The sequence below is a fragment of the Metarhizium robertsii genome (assembly GCF_000187425.2).
Source record: "Metarhizium robertsii ARSEF 23 chromosome Unknown MAA_Scf_3, whole genome shotgun sequence".
Classification (NCBI taxonomy): domain Eukaryota; kingdom Fungi; phylum Ascomycota; class Sordariomycetes; order Hypocreales; family Clavicipitaceae; genus Metarhizium; species Metarhizium robertsii.
The window spans coordinates 5,130,000-5,157,823 of NW_011942171.1; the positions used below are offsets into that span (position 1 = coordinate 5,130,000).

Consider the following 27,824-nt stretch of genomic DNA (forward strand, 5'->3'; position numbering starts at 1 on the left):
TTGGATCCCCGTGGCTGACAAGGTAGCAGCAGAGATGCCCAAAGGAGTCGCATGCATTCAGTGTCGGACGGTCCAGAGCAGTCTTTGCATACATATTGATGCCCCCTCCTCATCCACGACAAATTCTTCACGACCTTCTGAGCCCCGAAAACCATTTGTGCGACACCAAGAGGAACATTAATCAATTTCAAAAATGGCTACAGCAGTAGTCGTCGGAAGGGCGCCCACGGTGCATTCTCTGCCTGGCACGTCGAATATTCCCCCGACTCAGTTTCCAGCGCCCGAAGCCGTTGGGGACGTCGATCCTTTGGCGGAAGCTGAGAACATCATTCGTCTCCTCAATGATAGCTTTGGCGATGCAACTTTTCAGGCTACGCAAAATCTCTTTGCGAAACAGGGATACTGGCGCGACCATTTAATCTTGTCGTGGAACTTTAGAACCGTCCAAGGCCCTGCTCAAATCGGAGAGTTTCTTAGAGAATGTGCACAGTCGAAAGACGGATTCCGAATCAAGCACATCACAATTGACAAGCAAGGTCCGGTTCGTCAACCCTCGGTGTCCCCGCTCGATGGCGAGGGCAAAGTCTCTGGCATCACCGCATTCCTGTCCATTGAAACAGTGTTGGGCGCCGGAGAGGGGTTTATTCGCTTGGCCCAAGAAGGCGGTAAATGGAAGATATTCACCATTTACACCAGTCTGCGGTCATTGAAAGGTCACTCTGAAAACACCTTTTCGCGCCGCCCGCGAGGTGTCAATCACGGCGAACAGCCTGGGAGGCGAAACTGGGCAGACAACCGAGCCTCGGCTGTCGCCTACGACGACGGGAGTGAGCCCGCCGTGTTAATTATTGGTAAGTGGCTCAAAGGCAGCACATAACTCTGTTCCAGGCACCAACTGCGGCGTTTGCTGACCAGACACCAGGCGCCGGCCAAGCTGGCTTGACGGCAGCAGCCAGGCTCAAAGCGCAGGGCGTCAATGCTCTGATTGTCGACCGCAATGATCGGGTAGGGGACAATTGGAGACGGCGCTATCATCATTTAGTCCTACATGACCCAGTGTGGTATGATCATATGCCTTACTTGAACTTTCCTCCGCAGTGGCCCATCTTCGCGCCAAAGGACAAGATAGCTCAGTGGTTCGAAGCCTACGCCAACATCATGGAACTCAACGTATGGATGAAGACGAGAGTCATGGAAACATCGTGGGATGAGACCAAGAAATGCTGGACTGTCTGCGTCGAGCGCACAACGACCGATGGCTCCGTTGAGCGACGCACCTTTCACCCGCGTCACATTATCCAAGCCACGGGCCACTCTGGCGAGAAGAACCAACCAGATATCAAAGGGGCAGACGCGTTCAAGGGGGATTTGATTTGCCATTCTTCCGAATTCTCGGGGGCTCGACAAGGTAGACGGGGCAAGACTGCCGTGGTGGTGGGCAGCTGCAACTCCGCCCTCGACATTGCCCAGGATTTTGCCGAAAAAGGCTACGACGTCACGGTTGTGCAGAGATCTAGCACACATGTTGTCTCGTCGTATGCCGTCACCGACATTGCCCTAAAGGGGCTTTATTCAGAGGGTGGTCCCCCTGTCGAGGATGCCGACTTGATTATTCAAAGCATGCCCAACAGCGTGCTAAAGGCAATCCAGGTCAAGATTGCAGAAATTCAACGTAACCATGACAAGGACATGCTTCAAGGGCTGGCCAAGGCTGGCTTCAAGGTCGACAACGGACCTGACGAGGCGGGTCTGTTCTTCAAGTATTTCCAAAGAGGCGGAGGATATTACATTGATGTCGGGGCGTCGAAACTGATTATAGATGGCAAGATTAAAGTCAAGCAGGGTCTGGAGGTTGCCGAGATACTTCCAGATGGCCTTCGCTTCAGCGACCAGTCGGAGCTCAAGGCTGACGAGATTGTTCTCGCGACGGGCTATCAGAGCATGAAGTCTCACACGAGACAAATCTTTGGTGATGGCGTTGCCGACAAGGTGGAAGAGGTCTGGGGGTTCATTGAGGAAGGCGAATGGCGCACCATGTGGCAGCGCAGTGGCCATCCCGGACTCTGGTTTCATGGCGGCAATCTAGGTCTCTGCCGTTATTACTCTCGGCTCCTGGCTCTCCAGATCAAGGGGATGGAGGAGAACCTTTATAGCTATGACGAGAACTAGCATGTAGGAAATGGAAAGGCATGTTCTGGGCTATTCCCTATGTAGCCATGGTGCATATTCTTCGTAGTGCTGGTTTCAATATATGCTTTGATAATCTCTACAACCATACAAGCTGTTAAACGCCTTGTAGTCGATGATTGGCTGTCCTGGTAGCTATATAAGACTTCATCTCCTTATTATTCTTCTGACACTTTGACCAAATTACCAACGTTGCGCTGCCTGACAAGCGCATTGTGAAATTTCTTCTACGTAGATTCATTGACTCGGAGCTTACTCTCATGTTGCCCTTCATTGATTCCGTTCTTATTAGAGATAGCCCCCTCGGCACATTCGCCAAGTGGTCGTGGCATGGTCAATGAATACACCTGTGCCAAGGCATGCATCTTCTCCTCTCTCTTCATGGCGGATTCTCGGTTTCCGGATATTGAGTATCCGAGATTGATAGTGATGCCTACGCAGCGAACCATCCGTCATATCTGCGGCTCAGTCTACTCAAGTCCCAGATGATGAGTCGTCAATACTTTGTCTTTATGTCTCTTTTCCTGTGCGTTGCGACGCCTTGCTTGCTAATAATGCACCTACGATTGAGTGTAGTACCATGGACACTTGCGAACATGACAGATTAAACGACAAAAATATGATGAATGGAAGAAGAATGTATTTGTGGATAACCCTTCCATAACTAGTGTTCTCCTGTCAAGGCTCGAGGATAGCTTTGCCTAGTTGGACAAAAGCCAAAGGTGCATTCTATTCCTCGCCTGATTCCCCATCTATCCAAACCAAGGTCTTCATACCCCCAGTCGCATTTCTGATACTTTCTTGTCGTAAAGCACACATATTGATCTTTACTCCCGAGAGGCTTTGAAGGGCAGTTCTGTGCACCCACTCCGGACAAGCATTTCCCCAACGCAGTCTGTCAACGTTGCTTCTCCCGCTCTGAATTTTTCCTCATCCAAATACCCTTGCCGGTAAAGAATGTTCCAAACGTGGACGACAGCGTCTCCGGGGAGGGGGCAGATGACGAGGCTGCTTTGGAGAATCGCGTCTCTCAAACGGTCCATGTCCCTCTGGTCTGCATCAATGGTGCCCAAGTGGTGGCGATTGCCGTCTGGTGGATTCGGGTAGTTCTCGACGATCTCTACAGAATTGTTTTCCGAACATACAACCTTGGCTCCGTCAAAGTCGGGCGTGTAGGTGGCATATGACTTCGTGCCCTCTTTCCCGATGGTTGTCATCCAAATGTTGTGGTCGTTCGTCACCAAGTCGACGTTAATTTTTCGACGGGTATTGCGCCGACTGTTGAGGAATCGAGCAAATAGAGGCAGCGATAGCAGGTGAATGCCGAGTATCGTCAAGAGCGAGCCGAGAAGTGCGCCCTTTTGACACGAAGAGTCTGTGTCGGAGCTCATTTTGGAAAGCGTGCGAGATGGAGAGAGCGTTGCTAGGTATCTGTCCGTTGTGCTTTCTGTTGTTCCCCTTCGTTTCGCTTCGTTTGTTTCGTCTTCAAGCGGGTAGGGAGACGAGGGAAAGAGCCGTTTATTGTCGTAGGAGAACGTCGGTGCTTGGTGATTCTGAGCATTCACGTGCTGGCAAGATGTCTCTGGCGGCCGTACAGAAAATGGGTGGAAATAACGGCCATTTTATATTCCTTGGTTGTAGCGGCCGGTCTGATCTGGCCGTCGCCCTTCTCTCGAAGTCGCTGAGCTGCGTTGGCGATGAAGATGCGTGCACATCAGCTTCCCAACTGTTCAGTCAACGAGCGGCGAGTCCAACCGTACATCTGCTTCTCGGATTCATTGCCCTTTGTGATGCTCGATGCTCCCACGCACGGTTCACACCCGCTGAAACAATCACAGTCTCGAGTGCTGCAGCTGCTTGCTTAGTGAGCCTTGGCCTTTGTCCCAAACGTCTGAACTCGTGCTTGACATTTACAGAACAACAAATGGCGAGGACCAACACAAACAAAGACCATGAGCATGTGATAAAATGTGACACATGCGGCCGGATGGCTTGGGTCACACGTAACACTGCATGGAAAAAGACAAAGCCCCAACAAACAAAGACGTCACCGCGCTGCGAACAAATGGGATACACAAATAATGCCGATAACGTACAGCGCGTGTTTTCCTCAGCCTCACTAAGCAAGCGCGGCCGTACTCACTGCAGGCTTCTTAACAGTCAGAGAGGCGTGTCAATCCTACACTTTTCCCTAGACGCATGGGAGCCGAAGCAGGCAGGCTTCCATACCCTACATGTACTACGCACGGATAATTCAAGACTCGACCAGTGCATCATTCCAAATGGAGAAAATTAAGTGTAAAGAAAGTATATTTGGCAGCAATCTTGTGTATCCTCCTAGAACATGTTTAAAAAGGGACAACGTTCCAAAGCCAACAAGCCAGCCGGCTAGCCAGCTCGCGACGTAGTTGCTCAGGTGCACGAAAATCCTTTTGAACCATGTTTTATTCCTTGCCCAGTTTCCAACGAAGCTCGTCTCAAGTCCGCGTAATTCCCGCCGACAAGTCCATGTCATGTCCTCCGCATAAGTTATGTAAACCTGGGGACCAAAACACCTGGCGCAAAAAGTGTCCAAGTGGAATTTCCATCCCTGAGCCTAGGACTTGAGGTATTCTGTTGGAAATCCCGCTTCCCTAAGCCCTTTCAGCCCTTGCTGACGTTGTTGGTCAGATAAAAAATTTCCGTTCACGAGTCCGTCCCAAACGTCCGAGATGATACCGATGTTGGTGTGGTGGTAGCCCGATTTCCGTAAAGTCTTCTTGATATCGACTATCTTTTTGAACCAGTCTTCCTGCTTGCAGGCCACGAGACTGAACATTTTGTAGCGTGCTTCTAGCTGCGTCGCGTGATTGTCGCAAGGCTCAAAGTATTCAACGACATCGAACTTGTCGTTGTATTTCGGCCCCCAAATGGCGGTCCCAATTTCCAAAGCGAAGTAATTTGCAGTGTGCCTCACACAAAAAACGTCGATTTCCTTTTCGGCCTGGCCTGAGGACTGTTCTGCGGCCGAGGCTGCGTTGGAGGTCATTGTGGGTGTGGAGATGAAGTCAAGGAGTGGGTGTTGTTGTAGAAAAGCTTGGTTGTTTCGTAGTGTGGAAATGTTAAGGAGAAAATTTCAAATCACAATGAGAGGTGAATGGCAGACTTTTATGTTTGTCGGATGCCCGTGACTGCGTCTTTGCGTGGCCGATACATGAGCGTGTTACGAGTTGAACAGGTATCTGAACAGGTGTCCGATCAAAGAACCTTGTTTCAGAGTAATGCGTCATGCATATTCTGCTTGATTACTGACGCGGCATGTGCCTTCATATCTGAACTCGTGGTGTAAGTAGTTTAAACAATAGATGAACACGATGGATGGCAACAAAGGCGATTTAGCAGGTCAACAAAAGGGGACCACGGCGCATACAAAGGGACAATGAAATGGAACAAGGAAGTCATGACGCGGTGAAAGAAACAAGCATTGCACGTGTATCCTGTCCATGTTTAGCGAGTGTTCTCCGCGACGCTGGTCCTCGTGATGCTTGACAATGTGTCGCAGTCAAGGCCCTGATGCCAACAAAGTGTCGACCTATGGGTAGGCAAAGCGGACAGGGCTTGTCAATACACATAAACACTGTTGCGTTCGATTAACTGTTTTTAGTAACTGACCTTAATATCCAACATACCACGTGTTCGACGTAATGCTGCAGACAATGTTAATGCCGTTCCGCATCATTGGGAGTATAACAGATCTCCGGTGTATTGACATTTTAATCCACTTTACACTTTTCTATAATTTGGTTGTTTTGTCCTAGAAACATAGGTCATCCCTCGCACTTGAAGTTGCAAAAATAATGATTTTATATGCTAATATCTCTTCAGAGTCATATCCAGATGGCATGAGGTTTTATTGACCCTGTGATTTGCCCACTATGCCTGTAAAAGGCATAGTAAACAGATGGTTGTATTTTCCCCATCGCACCAGTACATGCCATAGTGGCTTAAGCTCTTGTAAACCCTCAAAATATGTGCCTCCATCTACCCATGCATGCAAGATGTTGATCAGCCAGCGCTATTGCCGGTGTGTCCACACTGCCGTTACTAACACGCTTAGAGATGGCATTCTCGGTCGTCTGAAGTCCAATGGTACAGACTTGGCATTCAACTTAAAGTCTAGATAATATTGCACCGGAAACTGGTATTTACAGCATATGTTCTCCAGGCAGCGGCTATCGCGGTGCTCTTGAAGCCACCATCTACGACTAAGGTGTCGACATCGCGAGCTAGTCGAATGTCTCCATGAATCTGTGCTTCAATAATATGATCAAGATTACGGCTTGGAGAATTAAAGCGCATGTCGGAAGTTCACCATCGCGTTACACGGAAATGGTCTGTTATATAAGGGCTACGATCACGGGACTTAGGGCAAAGTCCCTCACCGGCTTCTTGTATTTAAAGCGGCTTTGGTCAACGAAGCCTTGAGGGAAACCAAGGACCTTTAATACCAAAGACTTTTATTGGATAAATTGAGCTATTGACCCCAAGCCCTCCATCGAGTCCCTGTCACAGCATTAAAGATCCGAACATGCTATCACCGAATTCAACCGCTGTCCAACCCGCATTAGGCAGCGCTTGGAGCACGAAAGTCAAGAGCAGGTCTGGGTCAGAAGTGGTAGCGCTCAATGTCTTCATAACTAAAATCCGCCACAAAACGCAAGCAGTGTCCAACTCCCTATTATATATACTAGGTATCCAATGCATCTTGTGACCAAGAAACCATGTCCTCCACGGATAGCATTTTGAAGTCGGCGTCTGAGTCGAGGAATATGCATGAAAAATCAACCCATCATAGTCGGACCTATTAATTTACTCCGTGCTTTCAACTTATCACCCCATTTTAAGAATATCACCGGAATGATGACAAGAGTGGATAAAATGCCCATCAACACCAGTCCAATGATCAGTGGTCCCAACCGATTATACGCAACCGGCGCCAGCAGTGGCAATGCGCCAGCGAAAAAGTATCGCATGGATGCATGGCCGGCCAGTGCGTTTGCTGCGTGTTTGCCATATGATACAGCCAGATAGTTGGTGACGTAGAGAAAGACCAACATGTTGCCAATACCCAACGGCACACCAGCGAGGATGGGGACGACGGCCGAGTTGGGCGGCGGCGCCGAGACAGCGAAGAGCAGCTGTCCGATCGGGAGCAGTATGCTTGCTGCGATAATGATGGGCAGCGTGGCATCCGGGCTGGCCTTCGCCTCCGGGGAGCTGATGGCCCTCATCAGGCGCCGAAGCCGCGGATCCGCCAAGATGGCAATGACGGCCCCGAATCCAAAGGAAATCAGGGGGAGATCTATCGATTCTCTTAGTTGGAGGCCGAATCAATGAAGAACGCTTATCATGTGAGAACTGACTGGCTACAGCTGGAGGCCAGCCGCGAATCTGAGAAAAGACAATGGGATACCCAACTATGCAGAGGTAGAGAATGGCGTATATAATGGCAACGAAGAAGTCCCAGAAAAGACTAGAAAGGTCAACTCCATGATGGTCTGCGAATTGTCACAAGCTTTGCTATACGTACCAGATGGGCTCTGTAAAGGCCATAGCAAGTGGCCTGCTCAAGCTCGTTTTGAGACGCTCTGAGAATACCATAGTCTGGCTGTGGGCACACCAGTATCTGTCATCAATCTTTTTCAGGGCTTCGCATCGCCGGCGTAAAATGACGGCGCCATGTGTTTCCGGGATTGTTGCCACAACGGCACAGGAGGTGAAGGCGAGGATGACGAGAAACCAATGAATCCACCGCCAGCCAGCATATTGAAAGATGATTCCAGCAAAGACTGGGCCCACGACCGGCTACATAATACTCCCCAAGGATCAGTCACCTGTACAGAAGATACTTGTTTCTGGTAAGGGGGCTCACCCCGTTGACAGCCCCAAGAATCCACACTGAAAAATACACCGTTTTCGTGTCCTCGTCGGCGAGTTCGTTCAGTGTCCCGGGGGCGCTAGACATTACGACCGATCCCGTGAACGCGGCCATGAACCTCGTGATGAGGATAGTGGCCAGGTTCGGCGCCACCGCTGAAGGGATGAGAAGGATCGCAAATGAGAATAATGACGCGATGTAGACCGGGCGCCGTCCATGCATCTCACTCATCGGAGCTAGAACGAGCGGCCCTAGAGAAAGTCCGAATAGATAGGTTGAGACGCCAAGCGTGAGGGCGGTTCTGTTCTCTATGCCGAAATCTTTTGCCATGCCCGGAATGCCAATGGCGTATGCGGTTGACGCCATGATTCTAATCCAGGGAAAGTCAGCCTTGTCTAAGAGAAAGAGCATGGCTGGTGGTCAACTCACACTACGAGCGTCGCAAACGAGATGAATGCCAGGCTGATGGCGCGATACCAGGCCGGCCACTTCCGGGGCATGTCAGAGCCATCCTCGGCCCATGTAACTTCAAAGGTCGGGTCGCGCCCCGGTAAGAGCGTCTGATCTGTTACAAAGGAATCTGAACTGGCACTTTCTGGGCATATTCCCTCGAAAGGATTGTCCCAAATATCAGGTTCTTTCAGGATGTTGTCTAGAGGTTCGATCCACGTCCATCTGCTCCTCTGCGTGTTCGACCTTTGCGGTACGGCTTTCCGTGTGATTGGCCTTTGAAGTATGCTTGTCTGCACGCTCGGCCTCTGAATCATGTCCCTCCGTGTATTAAAGCGTCCGGGAATGCTCCTAGCGGCATTGGACCGTGGTGGCCGGGCGTGAGTTGATGGCTCGGCGAAAGGTTCAGTGTCCTCAATCTCAATATAGCAGTCGAGCAAGTCGGCCGTAGGGTAGTATCGGCTCCGTGTGCTGTAGCGCGAATTTGAACGACCCAGACGACTATGCGTCCTTGCAGGTAGCCGTGGGAGAGGCTTCAATAACTCCATGGGATGTGTATGTTCACGGGACTAGATTCGGCGGTAACCATGGAATCTAGGAGGTGTGCTTTCCATCCAGGTATTCTGGGCAGAAAGATGCGCATAGTCATTGAAACAGCTACAAGCTGAGCTTCAGAAGGCTTTCTGCCTCCGCTGCTACATATACTTACACCGACTGTGGTGCTGCGCATCAGCCACCAGAAACGATCAAGGTGGCCGTGCTGGTAGGATCAATGATACCACGCACATTGACTGTATTTTTAGAGGCAGTACCCTACATACCTAGGTATGTAACTAAAACGAGGATGGTGGACTCTTGGACTATTCTTGGCTTGGTTGCATCATACGAGCCGAGTTGGGCAGGCTCTGGGGTTCGACCTGCCGGCTCTGGGCGCTGCCTAACAAGTCATTGGTCAGCTGCATATTCCGTCACTGGTGCTGCCTTGCCAGAGCGCATGCCTACGGGTCAATGTGGTGGCTTCAATGTTGTCAGACTGGACTTCCGATGGGTGCGGGAGTGGCCATAAGCTGATGATATCACCACTCCCCTCCCACGTTTATCAAGCGCTGATCAAGACAACATCATTCTGCCACGTCCAGTAGGCTTGAAGATCCTCGAGCTGGCCACGCGGAAACCCAGCCCGCCCGCAGCGACGAGGCGCTTTGGTCCTTCTATTTTTAAACAACACATGATTGAGGAAATAGTCATCTTGACCGCTAGCAAGACGGCCTGCCGATTGAGCCACATAGATTCCTATGGGGTTCTCGGTGTCGGGAAGCAGTTCGAAAGGTTCACGATGGTGCCTTGGTTACACCATTGGGACGGTCAAGTCAAATTCCAAGGCTGGCAACTTGGACTGGTGGCAAACATCAAGTCAGTTGAAATGCAGCAGCGGCCCAATAAGCCAATAATATAGCATGTTGCTGAGCAAGTTGAGAAGGAATTTTCCACAAGCTTTAGAATAAAATGTCATAGCTAGTTATATACCTGTTACAATAATATTGTGACAAGGGCTAGAGGTCTCTATACATAGCGTTGAGTAAAATGCCATACTAATTAGCATAAAGCAATAAAGTCCCTGGGGCTCTATCTCCTGCTCTGTCGTATTATTGATCGATATAATAAGAGCCTTTCCACTATGTGTTAAGATCTTGGGACTATAATAAAAGTGATAAAAATGATGTTAGGATCACTTCTATAGAGAGCATATTACAAGAGGGTTAGGGTTGGGGTGGAAGGGTAGCAGGGCTCCAGACTAATGGCTAGGTGGACTACCTAGATATCAAAGCATTTGATAGCTTAATGGTATACCAATCAATACAAAAAAAAAATACAAGGAATTTCAAAAGTCTATTAACGCTAACCCTCCATGATGCTCTCAGATCCGAAAGCCCAACACCCCAAGTAGGTAGAACAACAGCACATATGCCGAATAGATGACTGCTGGTGTTGGCATGTTGGTTTCCAGAAGCTCATCACTTGGCGGTTGCCACGCTTTCTCAGTTCTTGTCGCCATGAATTCCAAGAAGCCTGCTGCTCAGAGCCATGGTCTTCTTCAGCCTGCCCATGAGTATATCCTCCAGAATTTTGAGGTGTGCCGTGTCGGAACCAGGCTCTATGAAAGACTTTCCGGCCGTCATCATGGTCCTCTCCGGAGCTTGCTGTGCGAGATACGGCATAACTCTTGTTTTGTGAGCCGACCGCCATACCTGTAATTAAAAGTCAGGCCAAACAGCTGCTTGGGGAATTGTTGGAGATTACGCCGTACCTTGAGGTGGTTTACGATCTTTTGCGATGCCTCCACAATATCTTTATCGCCCTCGGCCTGCAGCCTGCTGATGAAGGAGTGTTTCCTCAGGCTGGCGCACAGCGCGCGCTGGTTGTGAGGAATACACCTCGAGGCGTTTTCCTGGCTGAGATATTGATCCATGCCCAGAAAGGCATCCAACGCCATGAAGAAGGTGGTGTGGCTTCCGGAAACCCCATCATAAATAACCATTTCGCCGTCTACCATCCGGCCACATCCCCAGCCTTGGAAGCCTTGGCAATAACGGAGCCAGACGGACTTGTTCACTCGGACCTGGGTCATGCTCTGATACCAGACTCTGAGGAGATTGCGCAGTTGATCGCCGATATTGTTCATATAGTTCAGGCATGCTTCTTTATCGTTCTGGTCGTAGGCGATATTGGCACGGATCATCTCTGTATAGATGGGAGCGCCCTGATGATTCCCTGTTAGCTTCTAAAACTCTACAGACAACACAACACTCGTCCTAAAAGGGATGGGAGCTTGCATACCAGTACTTCGACATCCAAAAAGAGTCGAAAGAAAGCCTCTTCGGTGGAGGTAACCAGATCGGAAATCTCATGGTTGATCTTGTACGCCCTTTGGCCATTTTCGTTGTAGTTGAGGAGCACGTTGGAGGTGTTATTGCCACTGTCGGCTGCTAGGCCGAAGTGTTTCTGGAGGTAACCCCAGGGTATATCAAGCTCGGCAGGAAAGTCGACGATTTTCTCGTCCTGGGCGACTTTGACAATCGGGATAGCGGCCCATCTGTACGAAGAATGCGATCACAAGTCAGCCGTGTCCGTCAAGTAGCAGGGGTCCATGTCTGCTTTGACAGGGTGTAATCCCTACCTATAAGCATGGCGGCTCACGCCAATGCAGGAGTAAAATCCGTTGTATGCCCGGCGGGAACAGACACCCCAATTACCTGCTGCCGCCTGCGCAAGGATCCCCTCGACTTCGGCAAGGTTGACACGGGCCACCAACAGCTTTCTCATGAGTTCGCGGTACCGGCTGCGCTTCTCGCTGCTGACGGCATCGTCAAGCGAGGGATCGGCCGACGAGAGCAGGGGGAGAAGTTCCAGGTAGATCTCGTGATAGGGCTGGAGGGCAGCTGGCCAATCGCTGCCATGAGTCGTTCTTGGGGGCCAGCTCCCAGCACCATCTGTGTCGACGAGCTGCAGTAGAGCTGCGGCGGTTTCATGATGCTGTGCGAGCTCTTTTAGGCCCTGGGTGGCGGTCGTTTCTGCCTCCTTACTGGCCGCATGACGCAGACTTCGGTAGAGGACCAGTACAACTACCGCAAGGGCGATCTGTAAAATGGCGCTTATAGAACACATCAATGGCTAATAAGTCTCTTTGTCCACTTTTTTGGGCAACTCGTCTATTCTGAAAGGAAAAGGGTATAAGTAAAAGGAAGATAAAGGGACGACAAAGGGAAGGCAAAGGGAAGATGAGGGAACAGGGCGTGGGAATGCTATGTCTCTTTGAGGAAGAAGCTGTTTAGATCAGAATGGATATGCAATCTAGCTGCGGACTTGATGCTCTTCATATACATATGGATGCCACTGCCTTTCCATGCCTGCTGGCGGCTTACATTTGCGGCGTTTCCACCTGCCTCGATGGTGATACCCCATCATGTCTACTCACAGCCTGCCTTGTGGCTTTGCCATCTGCCTCAATGTTTGTCTGTAAGAAACGAGGCTGAGCAGATAGATTGATGACGGTGCAGGAGCTGGACTGCTTGTGTTGTCTCACGGAGATTACAACCATACACGACATGACCGTCATAGAAGCACGCCCCAAGATTCGGGTGGTTCAGTTAGTTATCCCTGGCAAAGCGTTCGCCACTACAGATAAGGCAGCCCCATACTCGAAATAGACCCGGGTAGTAACGCTCAAGTTATTTTGGATACGGCTTACATCAAGCTTAGCACTTGCATGTGTCTTGGGCACAGTACGGATCGGGCTACCTACCCTGACTATGGACTCGGGAAGTTTATTTAAGTGTCATTAGCCAAGGCACACTGAGCTTCAAGCTTACATATGTAGAAACAAGTGTCTCGGCTACAGGGGCAGTGCCTATAGGGCTGGGTGGCTTTGTGGCGTAAGCTGATGCTATTCAGTGTTGTAAGCCATGTGGCTCTCTCAAGATGTCACTCGGATGGTGGCGTCTCTGAGCCATACCTGACCGATGGACAGCGCGTTGGGCTAACAAATGCCGGGCTGCGACTAATCGGCAAGTCAAATCATGTTTAATCTTGTATGCGTAGATCAGCCATGGATCTCTGTTCGACTTGTCATAATAGCTGTGATAATCACGAGAAGCCGTGTGTTATGACCACCATGAGGAGCAGAGTCTCGTTAGGTTAAGTAGCCCGATTGACGCCTTGACTAAACTGCCATCTCTTGTTGACGAGATTGCCTATAAGATTTACACAGGCATTCCATCATCCGAATTGGAGATGCAAAAAGAAGTGAATAATTTTAAGAAATCTCTGTATTATGGGAAAAAGAAATCTATGCAATCACAGATGATAGCCACCTACCCAATTGCCGTACTAGTAGCCAACTACACGGAAGAAGCCAGATCATCATATGGAAAACGCAGCGACGTTTGTGCCGTCGACCTTGCCCTCTCCTTTCAGCTTGCTGATGATGTTGTTGAATGCGTTCTCGTGGAGTTTATTAAAGTCTAACCAAGACATGAATCAGCCTCGGTTTGGGGTGTCGATGCGGGAAACGTGTACATACCATTGACATAGCCTCTCGAGCAGAGGTAGGTGCTCCATCTAATCAACGTCTCGTTCTCGAAGATGTGGTCACCGGTAATTGTGACCCAGTATCCGCCCCACGGTGTCTCGGTGCCATTCTGGTTAGAGCCCGGGATCGTGGACTTGTATTCAAACTTCTGGATAAAGGAGCCGTCTGTCTGAATGCGTTGGTCCGTGAGCTGTATTCCAGCACCAGGTCAGCAATTGATCATGGAAAATGGGCACTTGGCGATCTGTCGTACAATTTCAGAGAAGTTAAAGATGCCCTGCAGAGTCTTGAACGTTGACACACGAACAGACTCGCCAGGGGAGTTGTTGGGCCCCACGGTCGCGTAGGGAACAGATCCACGCCATCCGCATTCATAATCTAGTCAATGGTGTAAGTCAGTTTCATCTCATTGCGCGCTGTTTGATACGGGAAAACTTACAGTCGTTCATGAGCTCTTGGACATGCTCCGCACTGGTGCCGACGACAGCCCACGAGGCGGACTGTGAATACTGGGTGCCCTCGGGGCAGATGCAGGGTGTGCGCGAGTATGTTGAACAAGGCATGTTGGTCGCCATACCTCGGACGGCCAGGCAAATGCTGGAAAGAATGGTGACGGCCTTCATTGTGCGACGAGGTTGATGAGAGAATGCAATGAAAGATGCGATGTGAGTAGAAAGAAAAGGTCACTACTATGATGGTTGTGATGGTTTTCGAGCGTCAATGGTTTGATCTTGTCGGTCTGGGAATTGTCCCAAGTAATAATACATATGAACTCTGGTCCGGACGCCTCGCTACCGCTCACAAGGGGCGCAGGCAACGGTCAGACATGGAGCCACCAAGACGCCACCAGCTTTCTTTGGAACATGGAGGGCTTTGGTGGTTGCGCATTACCGACGAGTGGCTTCAGCCAGTGGCTTCTTACATGTCTGGTAGGCGCTGGCAAACAGGCTTCCTGGTCCCTATTATTAGTCCAACACCATCTCTCCCGATGGCAATGCCTCACGTCGGATCCTGAAGACTGCCTTTCGTCTTCCCTGCTGTCCACCGGTTCACGGCCAGATTTAGACACTCCACCGCCCGCCTCGCAAGCATATCTAGACATGATTACCTCTTTACACAACTCTCCAGATTCCATACCTCATGGCAGCCTTTCGTAGCTCTGTCCCTCCGAGATGAAGCCCACCACCACGCTCTCCGTCGTCCTTTGCAGCCTTGCTGTTGCCTGGGCTGCACCATATGGCAGCTATGATAGCCCCGACTACCTGCAGAGCAGAGCAACGCGCCAGATTGCCTTTTGGCAGGGAGAATACAATGATTACACGGATGGAGTGCTTCGCCATCGCCAATCTGGCTGCACCCCAGACAAGATTCTCTACCGTAAAGAATGGCAAGTGAACCATTTGATACAACTCTGCGCCGGAGACAAGCTGACCTAGATCAAGGGGCGCGCTCAGCCGGGAAGAAAGACTCGGATACATCGGCGCCGTGAAGAAGCTCATGGAGCTGCCATCTCGGAGCGCGCCCGACCAGGTGCCCGGAGCGCGCAGCCTCTACGACGACTTCACCGCAACCCACATGCAGTTCGCCACTGCAATCCATCACAGCGTATGATGCCCAGCCAGAGTCCAGTCCAGTGCGATATTGATACTCCAAGCTAATCAGCCGGCGTGTGCAGGGCCTGTTCCTCGCGTGGCACCGCTACTTCACCCACCTCTATGAACTTGCTCTGCGCGACGAGGGCGGCTACAAGGGGGCGCAGCCTTACTGGGACTGGACGCAGACGTGGCAAGATTGGCGCAAGTCGACCGTCTTCGACGGCTCGCCATACTCGATGGGCAGCAACGGCAAGGCCATCCCCCACGGCCCCGTCAACGACACCGCGCTGGGCTCCACCCGCCTGATCAACCCGGGCACCGGCGGCGGCTGCATCGAGTCCGGCCCCTTTGCCAACCTGACCATCCACCTCGGCCCCGTAGCGCTGCTGCCCGCCGGCAAGAACAACGGGCTCGACTACAACCCGCGCTGCCTGGTCCGCGACATCTCGCCAGAGTGGAGCAAAAACGCCAAGCCCACAGACGTGGTCGACCTCATCGGCGCATCCACCAACATCGAATCGTTTGATGTCAAGCTCGAAGGGCTGGACGGTGTGCATGCCGCCGGCCACTTCGGCGTTGGCGGTATGATGATTGACCAGTACGCGAGCCCGAGCGACCCGGCATTCTTCCTCCACCACGGCATGATTGATCGCGTGTGGACCTTGTGGCAGAGCCAGGATTTCCAGAACCGCACCCAGCAGACAGCAAGGACTGTTACGGCGAAAAATAGTGAGTAGCCTCCTCCCAGCCTCGACAACGACGCTTATCCTAATTGATCCTTGGTGGCTAACCGCATCGTCAGCCCCGCCGAGCGCCAACGCCACCCTCGACACCATGATGGATTTTGGCATTCTGGCACCAAAGCAGCGACTGGGTGACCTCGTCTCGACTATTGATGGGCCCTTTTGTTACCAGTATCTATAAGGGCCCGGGAGTAGGCTGCTGCCTTGAAGCTGTGGTGTTTTAGGAATTTAGAATTGGCATTGCGTTGAACTCTGTATAGATCGTTGCGAATATCTACATGTATACACAGATGAATATATATATAGATAGCTAAAGGGCAATCTATCTGCTGGTTTTACTCTGAAAGGATAGCTGACCCGACACAACCCAGCCGGCATGCCCGACACACACCCTGAAAAGTCACCAAGGTCCCAGCCCTTGATGCTTGTTTTGCAGTAAAATGACGTCAAATTCGTCGAATTTTGGCAATTCCTATCAACGAGGATTTATTCGACTGTATGAGCGATGCACATCTCATTCAAAAGGCGTTTCTATAATTAAATGTCGCGACAAGTTTTTACAAAGGGATACAAAGCTGTAGACATGTCTAGTTCAGCCGTTTAAGCTGTTCAAATAGCCATTGATTACATCGTCATGATCGTGCTTTGGCGGTTACGCGCGTTCCTCGACCATGGCGAGTTGATCGGGATTTTAAGGCTGATTATCGCCATCTACTGTTGTCAATATCAGGTCAACAGCCAGAGCTTCACTCCCAGCCTTCACATAGGCGATTGTGGTCTTGCTATTAAGCAAGTCTCCATCCGTGTAGTGTTACGCAACCACATCTGGCAACCCTTAGCTTCTGTGTACTTTCCATAGTATGCATGTGTTTCGGAAGCCACCATGTCCATGTACCTGGAGACTGTGACGTCTTGATAAGAAGGCCGGGAAAAGTAGCGGCTGAATCCACCAGAGCTCCCTTTCCAAGCAGATTCCGGTGAAAATCCAACCGTACCGCCGACGCTTGTTACCCATGGGCAAGTGGCGGGGAAAATGGGATAGAATTCGGCAGTCCCGAAGTCGGGTGCCAAACAACCGCTTCCCACTCCAGTGTCTCCGGAAGACTGCACAACTGTTACTCCTCGGAGGCCCAAAAGGCCAATGAGATTGCAGGTAAGCAAGGCATATCTGATCGGCACCGAGTCCTCCTGTTCCCCATGTGAGTTGGAGATGACATATGGGAGGTCACTCTTTGACCGTGACAAAAGCTGCCTGTAGTAAGGGACATACAGCTCATTGAAGTTCCGGCTCTCTGTCTTGTGATCGATATTTGGAATAAATGGTCTAAAATGAAAGTAAGTTATTGAGAAATTCGTTTTGATGCAATACACGTACGGTTTCCCACTGATTATGAACTGCGTGACTGGCAGCGGATGAGCAATACCAACGATAGTTTGAGCGTCCAGGTCGGCTTCTGCAAACTGTGCTGTAGACTCATTCTGGTTATATATACCACCAGCAACCAGTTCAACAGAAATATTCTGACCCGGGATAGCAAAATGTCTTTCGAACTCGAAGAGGCCATTGTAAAGAGTTGATTGATTGAGGAAGCTCGAGAACCCGATAGTGCTTCCCGACCCTTCATGGGGAGTATAGTTTGCTACTTTGTACATTTGTTTGAGACATGACGGACTGATTGCTTGAAGACATGGGTTGTCATCCTTTGATATAACAGAGCGTTGAAGCGGCTCACGAGCTCCGTATGGACGAAGCGATAGTGGCATAGAATTTGGCACTCCTAAATAAGTTCCAGGAGATATGAGCAGAGCGCTGTTTTGGATTCTTTCGGGGACAGAATAGCTCGCCGTTCGAAGCTCTGTCGTCACATTATTCGTGTAGTAGTGGTATGACGCGTTCAAAAGACTGTCTGCTGTAGCAATAGTTGTAGTGAAGTCAATGAATATCCAATCGACTGTGTAATTGCCAACACCTTCGCCTTCCAGCCAATCCAGGGTGATTGAGACAGCGATATGAGAAGGTGCAAATTTTGAATATACATCTGCTTGATCCCAATGTTTCCCATAATTGGGGCCATTTGTATCGGAGATATCCAAAAGCTCTGAAGCCAATAAGTCAATATTTTCCATGTTCAATGCCAGAGTGAACGTAGCAATAGTATCTGGTGGCGGTTTGCTGGCTACGTTCCAGCGTTCAGGTATTCTTTCCCACTGCGCAGTGGCTTCACAAGCCACAAGGAACAGCTTCGTCGCGGCGAGAAAAGTGGGAAAATTCATTCTGAACATCATGGTGATAACTTTTATAAACTATCAAACAGATAATGGTCGAGTTGGAGCTCATAAAATCAGCCCGCTTGCAAAGACGGGTTGGCATCCAGCCGAGTTCTGTTACGCCACTACAACCCGCGTGCGAAAACGGCACTTGACCAGACCTTAGTCGTTGATGGTATGCAGCTTGTTCATCCTTGCACAATTCCTTGCCAAGCTATCGACTCGCCATGGCAACCCAACAAGGATCTTTTCCACACCACCCCGGGGATTAACAGGTGAACCGAAAAGCGGCACTCCGCTTCTTCACCCAACACTCATCAATCTTATTCCGACAAGTACACACTACCTTTTTATCTTTACTCTTTTCTGACCTTTTCTACGCCGAGGATACTAGGAGGTATTCAAAATAAGAAGCATGGAGTATGTGAGTGAATCAAGACAAAAATTCACTTTATAAGAGTGTGCCCCTGATTGTTGATAAAAGGAACACAAACGACGCTATGGCCGACTGGACTATGACAGGCGCAAAAGCATCAATACCTGGCTTACGCGATATTTTCTATCCCCTTGGTGCATCCTGAAGGATCTTATCCTGGTCAGTTTCGCTATACCAGGACTGGTGACGATGCTGAGCCCGACCACGATATGTAATAGCAGAGAAATTATAAATGATTCAAACAGCCAAAGCAGACAAGCTGCTTTGGGGAGCTGCAATTGCGGAACCACTCTTGCCGAGGCACGCGCAATGGGCTGCAAGTACGACTCTCTCGCCGCGGCCTGGTTGCCAGCGCAATGTCGAGACGAGCAGCTCACTATTGAGTTCGAAAACTTGGGTGATGGCCCTCACGGCAGCTGGCGATATTGGACCGACTCGAACCACACATTGGAGATATCTCCAGGAGAAATAGGGAACCACGTGGACGATTACAGCTTCAGGTTCTACTCAACCGCGGAATGGCATATAGCACACTGCATTTTTTACTGGAGAAACCAATTTCGGTCTTAATTCAACGGAGTCCTAGTTGAGCCTCGATATGACAGTGAGAAGCAAATTAATCACTGCGGCAGTCTGTTTCTTGCCCGAAGCTCGAAAGGAGTCATGTCTGGTATTAGATTAGAATCCGATTACCTTTGAATGACTTTGATTGATGCTTTTGCGCAGCGGCAATTCCATGGACAACTACTGGACGACGACACGTCAATGTACTACTTGGTCTATTGTGGTATCTTGTTGTCGATTTCTAGCAGTCATGAGCAAGAATATGTCCCTCATACTTTCCTACTTTCCAGATCCCTACCCCATACCTCATATCTGTTGGTTGAACAGGGTGATGTTCAGAGGCTGTTGGTCACGATAGTTGCCCAGTAGAGCTCGATCTAGTGTTCGGATTCATGGTCACGGCAGGGTATTAAAAGGGTCAATTTTCGGGGTTTTACGGTGTTGAACAAAGAATTGAATCCATCATCAATATCGTCGAGTTAGTTGAATTGAGGCCCCCAAAGGCCTCCCCAATAACCACTGACCTTTTCCACTGTGTAAATTGCTGATTTATTTCCAATCCAACAATATCAGCTACGATAGGGTGGGACAGTTACCCATCTGTTCCCGTTCTGAACACTCACTACCCGAACGGGGCCAGTACATAAAGATTGGTTGGGGATGCGGGTATGTTTCACTGACCAGACTTGTCTTGTCCGACGGCAGCCATCTCAGCCGTGCGATGTTACCTCGCCTCGTCTGCGTGAAACGTGATACATACGGAGTACTTGTGTGCTTGTCTACGACAGGACTTTTGTGCGATGGCCTGATGAGTGAGCCAACATGCAGATCCAAAATGTCGTCCATGACAGATCTGCAACGCCAGCCAATGTAAGCCCACAACCCCGCCTCAGTCTGTCCAGTACCAGACATATGCAGGCCTTGCAAGCGGGCAGAACTTGTTGGGTCTGGTGGTGGAAATATTTGATGGGTTTGGGCCCGGCCGAACCTTTCGGACTACTACCTCCGACATGCAGATGAGGTATTCAGGCACGGTCTTTCATCCAGTCAGATGGCTGTATCTGTCGCACACTCCTGGATGTCATACAGTGCTCGGAATCAAGATACGTATCGTATCTGGTACCCGAGAATTGTGCGGTGTGGTTCACCCAAGTAGGAGCCCCAGCCTCGCACATCCCTTCACCCCCATCAGGAGAAGCGTCAGCACAAGGCTGCATGTGTAGTTTTAACATGGCTGGGTGCAAATTTCAGCATGAGCCATCATCTTCCGCGGTCGTAAAGCTCTCAAATTACATGCTCCTTTGCCCCTACAACTAGTGGCGACACAGAGAGAGACCATCGCTACTATCCGCAAACCTTTTGCCATCAAATTCGTCAGCGCCAGACCTGCAAGCATGGTAGTCTCTGCCATGGCAAAATGTTACCACTTGTACCCAAAGATTGGCCAAGCATCATTTGCTCAGCAGTCCATGCTATCCTAGCCTGTCATGCGTTCGTCACCAGCGCAGCTGCTTTCAATCCACACATCTCTGCTCAACGCAGCCATGTATCGACCGTCTCAAAAAGCAGATATCAAAGCTCGACTAGGCTCTCTCTTGTGCTTTCCTCTGTCGGAGCTGTCATTGCTGCCGCAGGACCAGGGTTCACTGTCGACCATGTATCAACTTGTATCGAAAAGGAGAACCAAGAATCATGGTGTGCCTGGCCACAAGTAAGCGACTCCAACCAAGATTGCTTTGGCCTGGAGTTCTGACGTTCTTTTCAAGGTGTTCAACTGGAGCCTTCAATTGTGCTACCTTGTATCCAGCATGATAACTGCCGACAGGTACGCGACCTCCTTTCGCGTAGCTGTATCCGGGGCTGCCTCCAGCATCATGTTGCTTGCCCAACAAGCGACTTTTTTTCTGACGCAAAGTCAACAGCTGAAACAAGGAGAATATTGGAGGCTGCGGCAAGTAGCAGGACTTTTTTTACAAACTGTAGGCTTTCTTTTGCATCCTCAGCACCCGGATATGTCTACTTCAGGGAAACCAACTGCCCGAATCTCCACTGCCCACTTGCTTGACCTGTTGACATTCTCATGGGAAAGAAAATTATTCCACAAGTTGCGAGAGTCTTCTACAAGCAAGGATAAACTGCCACTACTCGGCCGTTCTCTTCACACGGGTCATTTAATGCGTAATTTGCCTGATTACCGATCTGATCAAAAGCTTTGGACTTGGCTGCTTCAGGTCTACTCTCCGCAGCTCCTGAAGCAATGGGTTCTTGTCGCCATGAAAGCTGTGACGCAACTTGTGCCACAATATGCGCTCTTTCACTTGCTGCAAGCCTTGGAGCAAAACCAATTGGATCGAAGCGTTACTCTTTATAGCGTCTTGTACGGTCTTAGTCTCCTTGCAGAAGTTTGGATACGAGAGCTGGTGCAGTGGTTTACCATGTCCCAATTCCAAATTCCTATGCAAGCCGTGTTGAGCTCACTCGTATACCGCAAAACTTTAAAGTTGCCAAACTTCAGCGAGGGTCAGCCCGAAGACAGGAGTTCTCAACAGCAGTCTCGCCAAGATCCACCGAGCTTGACAAAGTCTATTGACAATCATTTACAACTTGATACGTGAGTCTTATCTTGGTAAGCACCAACTTGGATGCGTGGCTAAAGCTGCGCAACTAGTGGCAAAGTTTCGGCTGTCTGCAGCCAGAACATACTGATCCCCCTATCATTTATCAAGTTATTTTTCACGGTGATGGCCTTGGCACAACTGATTGGATGGCAAGCTATAACATTGACCATCATCTGTACAATTGTTACAACAGCGCTCAACTTCAAAATCTCGGCAACCTACTCCAAGTCCTACCATGGTTTGATGAAGTATCGAGACCAGAGGTCCAACTTGCTCTCGGAAGCACTGCAAGGTATCCGTGATATACGTCTTGGAGTATTTGAATCCCAATGGGAGAATAGACTCCTGGATATTCGGCGGGGGGAGATGGACCAGATGCGGCGGAGCTCAGTTACCATGTGCATCGTCGTCGTCTTGGCCAATATCTGCCCCCTGATACTAGGCATTCTACCCATTGCCCTGTATTCATACCGAACCGGGAGTTTGACAGCCTCAATTGCGTTTACATCCCTGGGATTACTACAAAAGCTTCAAGCTGACCTTGCTGTACTGCCGTTGACATGGTCATATCTCTTGGAGTGTTGGGCTAGTTGCGAGAGACTAGAAGCTTTCCTGAAGCTACCAGAGAAACAAGACGCCATTGTGCCATCGGAATCCGTCGCTTTTAAAGATGCGACAGTTTCATGGCCATCCAACCCCTTTGGAGGCGCGCGGTCGTCAACCTTTTCCCTCAACAACTTGTCTTTACAGTTTCCGCGTGGTAAGCTGTCAATTATAGCCGGCGGAACCGGGTCAGGCAAGAACCTCGTGTTGAATGCAATTTTAGGCGAAGCAGACGTAGTGTCTGGCTCTATTCATGCACCCTGTAGCAACGGTCAGGCCACTACCTTGCCCACATCATCTCCGGTTGCGGTTGTGTCTCAGCCGACATGGCTAGAGCGTACGTCACTCATGGAGAACATCTTATTTGGCTGTTCGTATGATCCAGCGAGGTATTTTGACGTTGTCAAAGCTTGTGCGTTGGACACAGATGTCCGAAATTTGCCCAATGGCGATGCAACTGATGTCGGCCCCAAGGGAACATCATTAAGCGGAGGGCAACGCTGGAGGGTGTGTTTGGCTAGAGCACTATATTCGAAAGCTAGCACTATATTAATTGGAGATATTCTATCAGCCATCGACTCATCGGTTCGAAAACATGTCTTGGAACAGGCATTGCTTGGCCAACTTGCACGGGGAAGGACGTTGATCATGGTCACCCATCACGTTGCCATGTGCCAGCCATTTGCAAGTTTTGTTATGCATCTTTCCAATCGGCAGGCACTAGGCACAAAAACCGAGAAGCTCGAAACCAGCATGAAGTCAGTACAACCTGTCACCGCCATTGAAGGCGCCGGGACTCAAAGTGGCTCTGACAAAGATTCAGTCGGGAATCTACCGACCACGAGTGGCACCACCGCGCACCAACAGACATCGACTCTTGGTGGCCTTGCAGAATATTTGCGACAGGGCAGCTTATACAGTTGGTCATGTACAATAATCGTCATTCTCCTATCAGAGGCCGTAACACACAGCGGAGCGTGGTGGTTGAAACACTGGACCGATGGCCTTGCCATCAACTACGAGCACGGCACAGCTGCGGTTGTCGATGACAGAAACAGAAAGCCCCACGGTTCAGGCATGTATTATATCGGGATATATATTCTGGTATCGATTGCGAGTGCCTTGATGCTCGGCTTCAAGTCTTTTGCTCTGTATAATGTCAGTCACAAGGCTTCTCAAAAGATGTTTCGCGGCATGGTTCGTTCCATCTTGCAGGCGCCTCTGCATTGGATTGAAACGTATCCTCGCGGCGAGATTCTCAAACGTTTCAGTTCAGACTTTATCGTCGTCGACATGAGAATAGCGAGCAATATTGGTGCCGAAATTGAGCTCATCGCCAGACTTGTGTTTGTCATGACCACTGGGTAAGCAATCCGATGTACAAGACGTGCTGACAGTGAATACGCTCGATGGAACTAATGTTGAATAGAATGCTTATATCCCCATACACCTGTGTTTGTGCTGTTGGGCTACTTGCGGCATATTGGCGAGTCTCACAATATTGCATGCCCATCGCACAACAACTACAACAGCTCAATTCCACTCAACTGTCCCCGCTGTATAGCCAGCTTCATTCGACCTTGGCTTCAAACGGTCTGCTTGTAATCAGAGCTTTTGGAAGATCGGCCGATTATATTCTTCACATGGATGCTCTTATTGATGATTCGTCCAGAGCAGCTTGGTACGACTGCCTCTGCTCGAGATGGATGGAACTGCGCGTCGGCATCCTAGGCGTTGTTTTCGAAGCAATGATTGCGCTTGGAGCTGCTTCAGGCCGCATCAATTCTGGATCAGCTGGCTTTGCGTTGATAGTGGCAAGGCAATTCTCTTCATCAATGAGCTTGCTTATAAAAAAAGCAGTCGTGATTCAAAACGACGTCAATGCTGCCCATCGAATCGCAGAATATAACGAGCTGCCATCCGAATTTAGAGCCGGCCGCGAGGCTCCTGACAATTGGCCACGGACGGGTACAATCGTCGTCGAGAATTTTTCCACTGGATATCCAAATCTTCCTCTGGTGCTGAAGAATATTGACTTTGTTGTACATTCAGGCCAGCGTGTCGGGATTGTCGGCCGAACAGGCGCCGGAAAATCCTCACTCTCACTCGCCCTATTTCGAATCCTTGAAAGTAGACAAGGAAGAATTATGGTTGATGGCATCGATATTTCTACCCTGAGATTGGTAGATGTTCGCCAACGCATCTTTATTGTTCCCCAGGATCCATTTCTCTTTAGCGGAACCGTACGAAGCAACCTCAACATGTCGGGTGACCACTCTGACAAAACACTAATCGAGACGTTGCGAGAGCTTGGACTAGATTTTCCGCTCAGCATGTCTCTGGCTTCCGGCGGGTCCAACATCTCACAAGGTCAGAGACAGCTCATTTGCTTGGCAAGAGCAATACTGTCCAAACCCCGAATTCTGGTGCTAGACGAAGCCACAAGCGCGGTGGATATGGCGACCGACACTATCCTGCAGCAGATTCTGAGGAAAGCCTTCTCACAGTGCACAGTTATAGTCATTGCTCATCGTTTGTCGACCGTCATCGACTTTGACGAGCTTTTGGTGCTCGATGGAGGTAGAATCGTGGAAAGAGGACGGCCAATCGACTTGTCTCGACAAAGTGGCCCTCTTAGAGAGTTGCTAGAGTATAGTGTGGACAGGCTGGAGCTATTTATGCGCTTAGAGCGGAAAGATTAAAGCCTTTTATAAAAGTAAAACCTAAGTATAATATTAAAAAAGCTATTATATTAATTATAAGAAAAGCTAATAAAATTAATAAAATTAAAAATATAATTTACTGAATTTTATATTTACTTTTATCATCAAGTTTACTTTTATAATTTTTTAAAGCTATATAAACTTTTAATATATTCTTATATAATTTATTAGTATATTAATATTAAGCTATATTTGCTAGATACTTACCAATTCTTAGCTCTTTTTTTTAGACCTAAACCTTTATATATCGCTTTTTTTGCACTACTTACGTTTATATGCTAGGCTTAAGGCACCTTTCGATTCTCCGGATATAGTCTCAACTAGATGTATAAAAAACTAGCTGAGCAACTACACTAAGTATCCTAGAAATGCGGTAAAGACTGAAAAGAAAAGAATAGTACGAGCCCCTATACATCTCGGTCGAGAGCAGACATAACTAACTGCACGTGAGAATACACCCAGTTAGCGCGTTGCCTCCCCTTAGTAGACAATACGGCCAGGACCCTCAACTATATGATCCCCTTTATTCCAAAATGGTCCTATCAGCTTATTAGGCTTGTTAGGCACTTTATCTGCCTTCTGCGCCTGGTGGACAACACGGCGAGTAGCGTCAACCAAGTTATTCTTGTTTTTAAACAGTGGTCTTCTCAGCTTATCAGCCTTGTTAGGCACTTTATCTGCCTCCTGCGCCGGGTAGACAATACGGCCAGTAGCGTCAATCAAGTTACCATTGTTAGTCCACAGTGCTCCTATGAACTTATCAGCCTTGTTGGGCACTTTATCTGCCTCCTGATCCGCGATAAACTCTTTGGTCGGGGTGTGCTGCCAATCCGTTAGCTAACGCCTGTCTAGGCCTTCAACCCCTAAGCATATGTCACCGTGGCAAAGCTATAGCCCGCCCTAGTAACTAAATAATAATTATAGGAAAGCCTTCTTACCTTGTCTTCTCCAGGAGCTCTAGTTGCCATCCGAGTTTCGTATGGTCCGCAAGTCCAATCCTCCTAAATTCGCTTGTTAGATGTATAGCTAATATATAATTAGCTTTTATAAGTATATTAATACTTACTGTTTCCCCAAATGCGTTCTCGCTCTTGCCCTTATTAACACAACGATCACACTAGAATTAGATGCTTATTAGTATACCTTACCTTAGCGTGCTTGTTTAAAGTAGGAACTATTACTTACGCCACCTTCCTGATGTTCGCACGTTATATCCATATTTATAGGCTATAAACAATTGTTGTATTAGCAAGCCTGCGAGCTAAGAGAATTCTTGTAAAGAGTGCTTACTCCATCGCCCTATAAATAGTTTAATTAGCGCTGCCCTATACTATAAGACTATCAGACTTATTAGGGTATAAGTTTCTCCTTACCTTCTTATTATAAACACTGCATATAATCTGGGAATATGTTCCCCCAGTCTAAAGTAGTCGATATATTAGTATACTAATACCACGAACTATACTTGTTAACTTTTAGAGTTTGCTTACTTTAGTACAGAAAACAGAACGGTCCTTGAACTTTTCCATGAAATCTGCCTTAGTCTAGGGTTTCCAGGTATATTAGCGCTGTACTAGAATATATATACGTTTAAAGTCTAGCAATTGTATCATAACCAGCTACTTACTAGTACTTTATTACTTTCCGGCGCTTGTAGCGCTTGTGGTCTAGCCGTAGCCAGTCCAAAAAGGAAAGCGAAAAAGGTAACTGTAGCCTTCATCTTAACAGCGTAAAAGAATATCTTGCCAGATAAATAATAAGTAAGTTTTGGCTAACGTTTGTATTGGCTTCTTTCTTAGCGAGTAAGCTGCTTGGACTTCCAAAAAAAAAAACAGAAACTGGGCCGTGTGTCCCTTTATATAGAAAAGCGAAGCCCTTAAATCGAGGGCAGACTATCCGGACTACTCCTTTCTTACCCACTTTAGCTGTGAAATTATGTATGCAGCTCTGAGTCACGGAAAAAGGACAGGTGTCAGGATATACAACGTGCTTGTAAGTGTATAAGACAGTATGCTAATATGTACATGTATCCTACAAGTCAGGGATCAAATATTGACGTGCCTTGATAGTAGTAGTAGCATAAAAGAGAAGCTGTGTATACTAGTTATAATTAGATAGACGCGTACTGTACTATAACTAGTGCATAGCATAAACTGATCCGCTAAATCTAAAGTGCCCCATAGATTAGAGCTTTACGTGCTTGGCACCCGAAGATAATTACTCACATTAAGCAGCTTTATAACTAGCACAGCTCGGTTAAATTCTACTATGTAGGCAGGGCAAGCTTCGCTAGAGCATTCGTATTTATTCTATCTGCTAGAAGTACAAAGGGACACATGTGGGCTACGATGAGGGAAATGTTTGTAACGAGAGCATTCTCTATTCCGCACGTCCACAGGCAGTTGTCCCTGCTTTACGGAGTACTTGCACGCATCAGCTGAAAAGCAGTGCGAGAAGAAGCATGGACACTTTCGGATGTAAACTTGGCCATTATCTGCGGGGACGCATGGCAGTCATCCCTGAACAAGCATAAGCATACGTACCTTGCCTATGTCTAGCCGGGGTTGTTCCAAGGCCCATGGCGAGTCGCCGACAAGCGAGACTGGGACCTTGCCCATGACGAGCGGCCGT

General features: G+C 49.0%; 9 protein-coding genes across 9 annotated transcripts; 3 read left to right on the plus strand and 6 right to left on the minus strand.

The window, feature by feature from the left end:
* Positions 1-193: 193 nt before the first annotated feature.
* MAA_08529 (flavin-containing monooxygenase) lies at positions 194-2,169 on the plus strand (the record flags this gene model as incomplete). The annotated part of the gene is made up of 2 exons (XM_007826527.1): positions 194-851; positions 923-2,169. The coding sequence occupies 2 exons, from the start codon at positions 194-196 to the stop codon at positions 2,167-2,169; spliced, it is 1,905 nt and encodes a 634-aa protein (XP_007824718.1).
* An 845-nt stretch (positions 2,170-3,014) lies between these two features.
* On the minus strand, positions 3,015-3,578 carry MAA_08530 (uncharacterized protein; the record flags this gene model as incomplete). Its single annotated transcript, XM_007826528.1, has 1 exon — positions 3,015-3,578. One exon carries the CDS (start codon positions 3,576-3,578, stop codon positions 3,015-3,017), a length of 564 nt encoding a protein of 187 aa, XP_007824719.1.
* Positions 3,579-4,783: 1,205 nt separating this feature from the next.
* Positions 4,784-5,215, minus strand: MAA_08531 (uncharacterized protein; the record flags this gene model as incomplete). Its single annotated transcript, XM_007826529.1, has 1 exon — positions 4,784-5,215. The coding sequence occupies one exon, from the start codon at positions 5,213-5,215 to the stop codon at positions 4,784-4,786; it is 432 nt and encodes a 143-aa protein (XP_007824720.1).
* Positions 5,216-7,007: 1,792 nt separating this feature from the next.
* MAA_08532 (Major facilitator superfamily domain, general substrate transporter) lies at positions 7,008-9,102 on the minus strand (the record flags this gene model as incomplete). Its single annotated transcript, XM_007826530.1, has 5 exons — positions 7,008-7,528; positions 7,590-7,699; positions 7,757-8,031; positions 8,099-8,474; positions 8,534-9,102. The coding sequence occupies 5 exons, from the start codon at positions 9,100-9,102 to the stop codon at positions 7,008-7,010; spliced, it is 1,851 nt and encodes a 616-aa protein (XP_007824721.1).
* A 1,491-nt stretch (positions 9,103-10,593) lies between these two features.
* Positions 10,594-12,220, minus strand: MAA_08533 (Indoleamine 2,3-dioxygenase; the record flags this gene model as incomplete). The annotated part of the gene is made up of 4 exons (XM_007826531.2): positions 10,594-10,803; positions 10,863-11,315; positions 11,393-11,648; positions 11,733-12,220. The coding sequence occupies 4 exons, from the start codon at positions 12,218-12,220 to the stop codon at positions 10,594-10,596; spliced, it is 1,407 nt and encodes a 468-aa protein (XP_007824722.2).
* A 1,254-nt stretch (positions 12,221-13,474) lies between these two features.
* Positions 13,475-14,266, minus strand: MAA_11025 (uncharacterized protein; the record flags this gene model as incomplete). The annotated part of the gene is made up of 4 exons (XM_011412970.1): positions 13,475-13,575; positions 13,635-13,833; positions 13,897-14,021; positions 14,083-14,266. The coding sequence occupies 4 exons, from the start codon at positions 14,264-14,266 to the stop codon at positions 13,475-13,477; spliced, it is 609 nt and encodes a 202-aa protein (XP_011411272.1).
* Positions 14,267-14,954: 688 nt separating this feature from the next.
* MAA_08534 (putative domain, di-copper centre) lies at positions 14,955-16,162 on the plus strand (the record flags this gene model as incomplete). The annotated part of the gene is made up of 4 exons (XM_007826532.2): positions 14,955-15,034; positions 15,086-15,248; positions 15,319-15,967; positions 16,041-16,162. 4 exons carry the CDS (start codon positions 14,955-14,957, stop codon positions 16,160-16,162), a joined length of 1,014 nt encoding a protein of 337 aa, XP_007824723.2.
* Positions 16,163-16,740: 578 nt separating this feature from the next.
* MAA_08535 (tripeptidyl peptidase a) lies at positions 16,741-18,267 on the minus strand (the record flags this gene model as incomplete). Its single annotated transcript, XM_007826533.1, has 2 exons — positions 16,741-17,305; positions 17,357-18,267. 2 exons carry the CDS (start codon positions 18,265-18,267, stop codon positions 16,741-16,743), a joined length of 1,476 nt encoding a protein of 491 aa, XP_007824724.1.
* Positions 18,268-21,261: 2,994 nt separating this feature from the next.
* Positions 21,262-25,172, plus strand: MAA_08536 (multidrug resistance protein 1; the record flags this gene model as incomplete). Its single annotated transcript, XM_007826534.2, has 3 exons — positions 21,262-21,860; positions 21,918-23,834; positions 23,900-25,172. 3 exons carry the CDS (start codon positions 21,262-21,264, stop codon positions 25,170-25,172), a joined length of 3,789 nt encoding a protein of 1,262 aa, XP_007824725.2.
* Between the last annotated feature and the right edge of the window lie 2,652 nt (positions 25,173-27,824).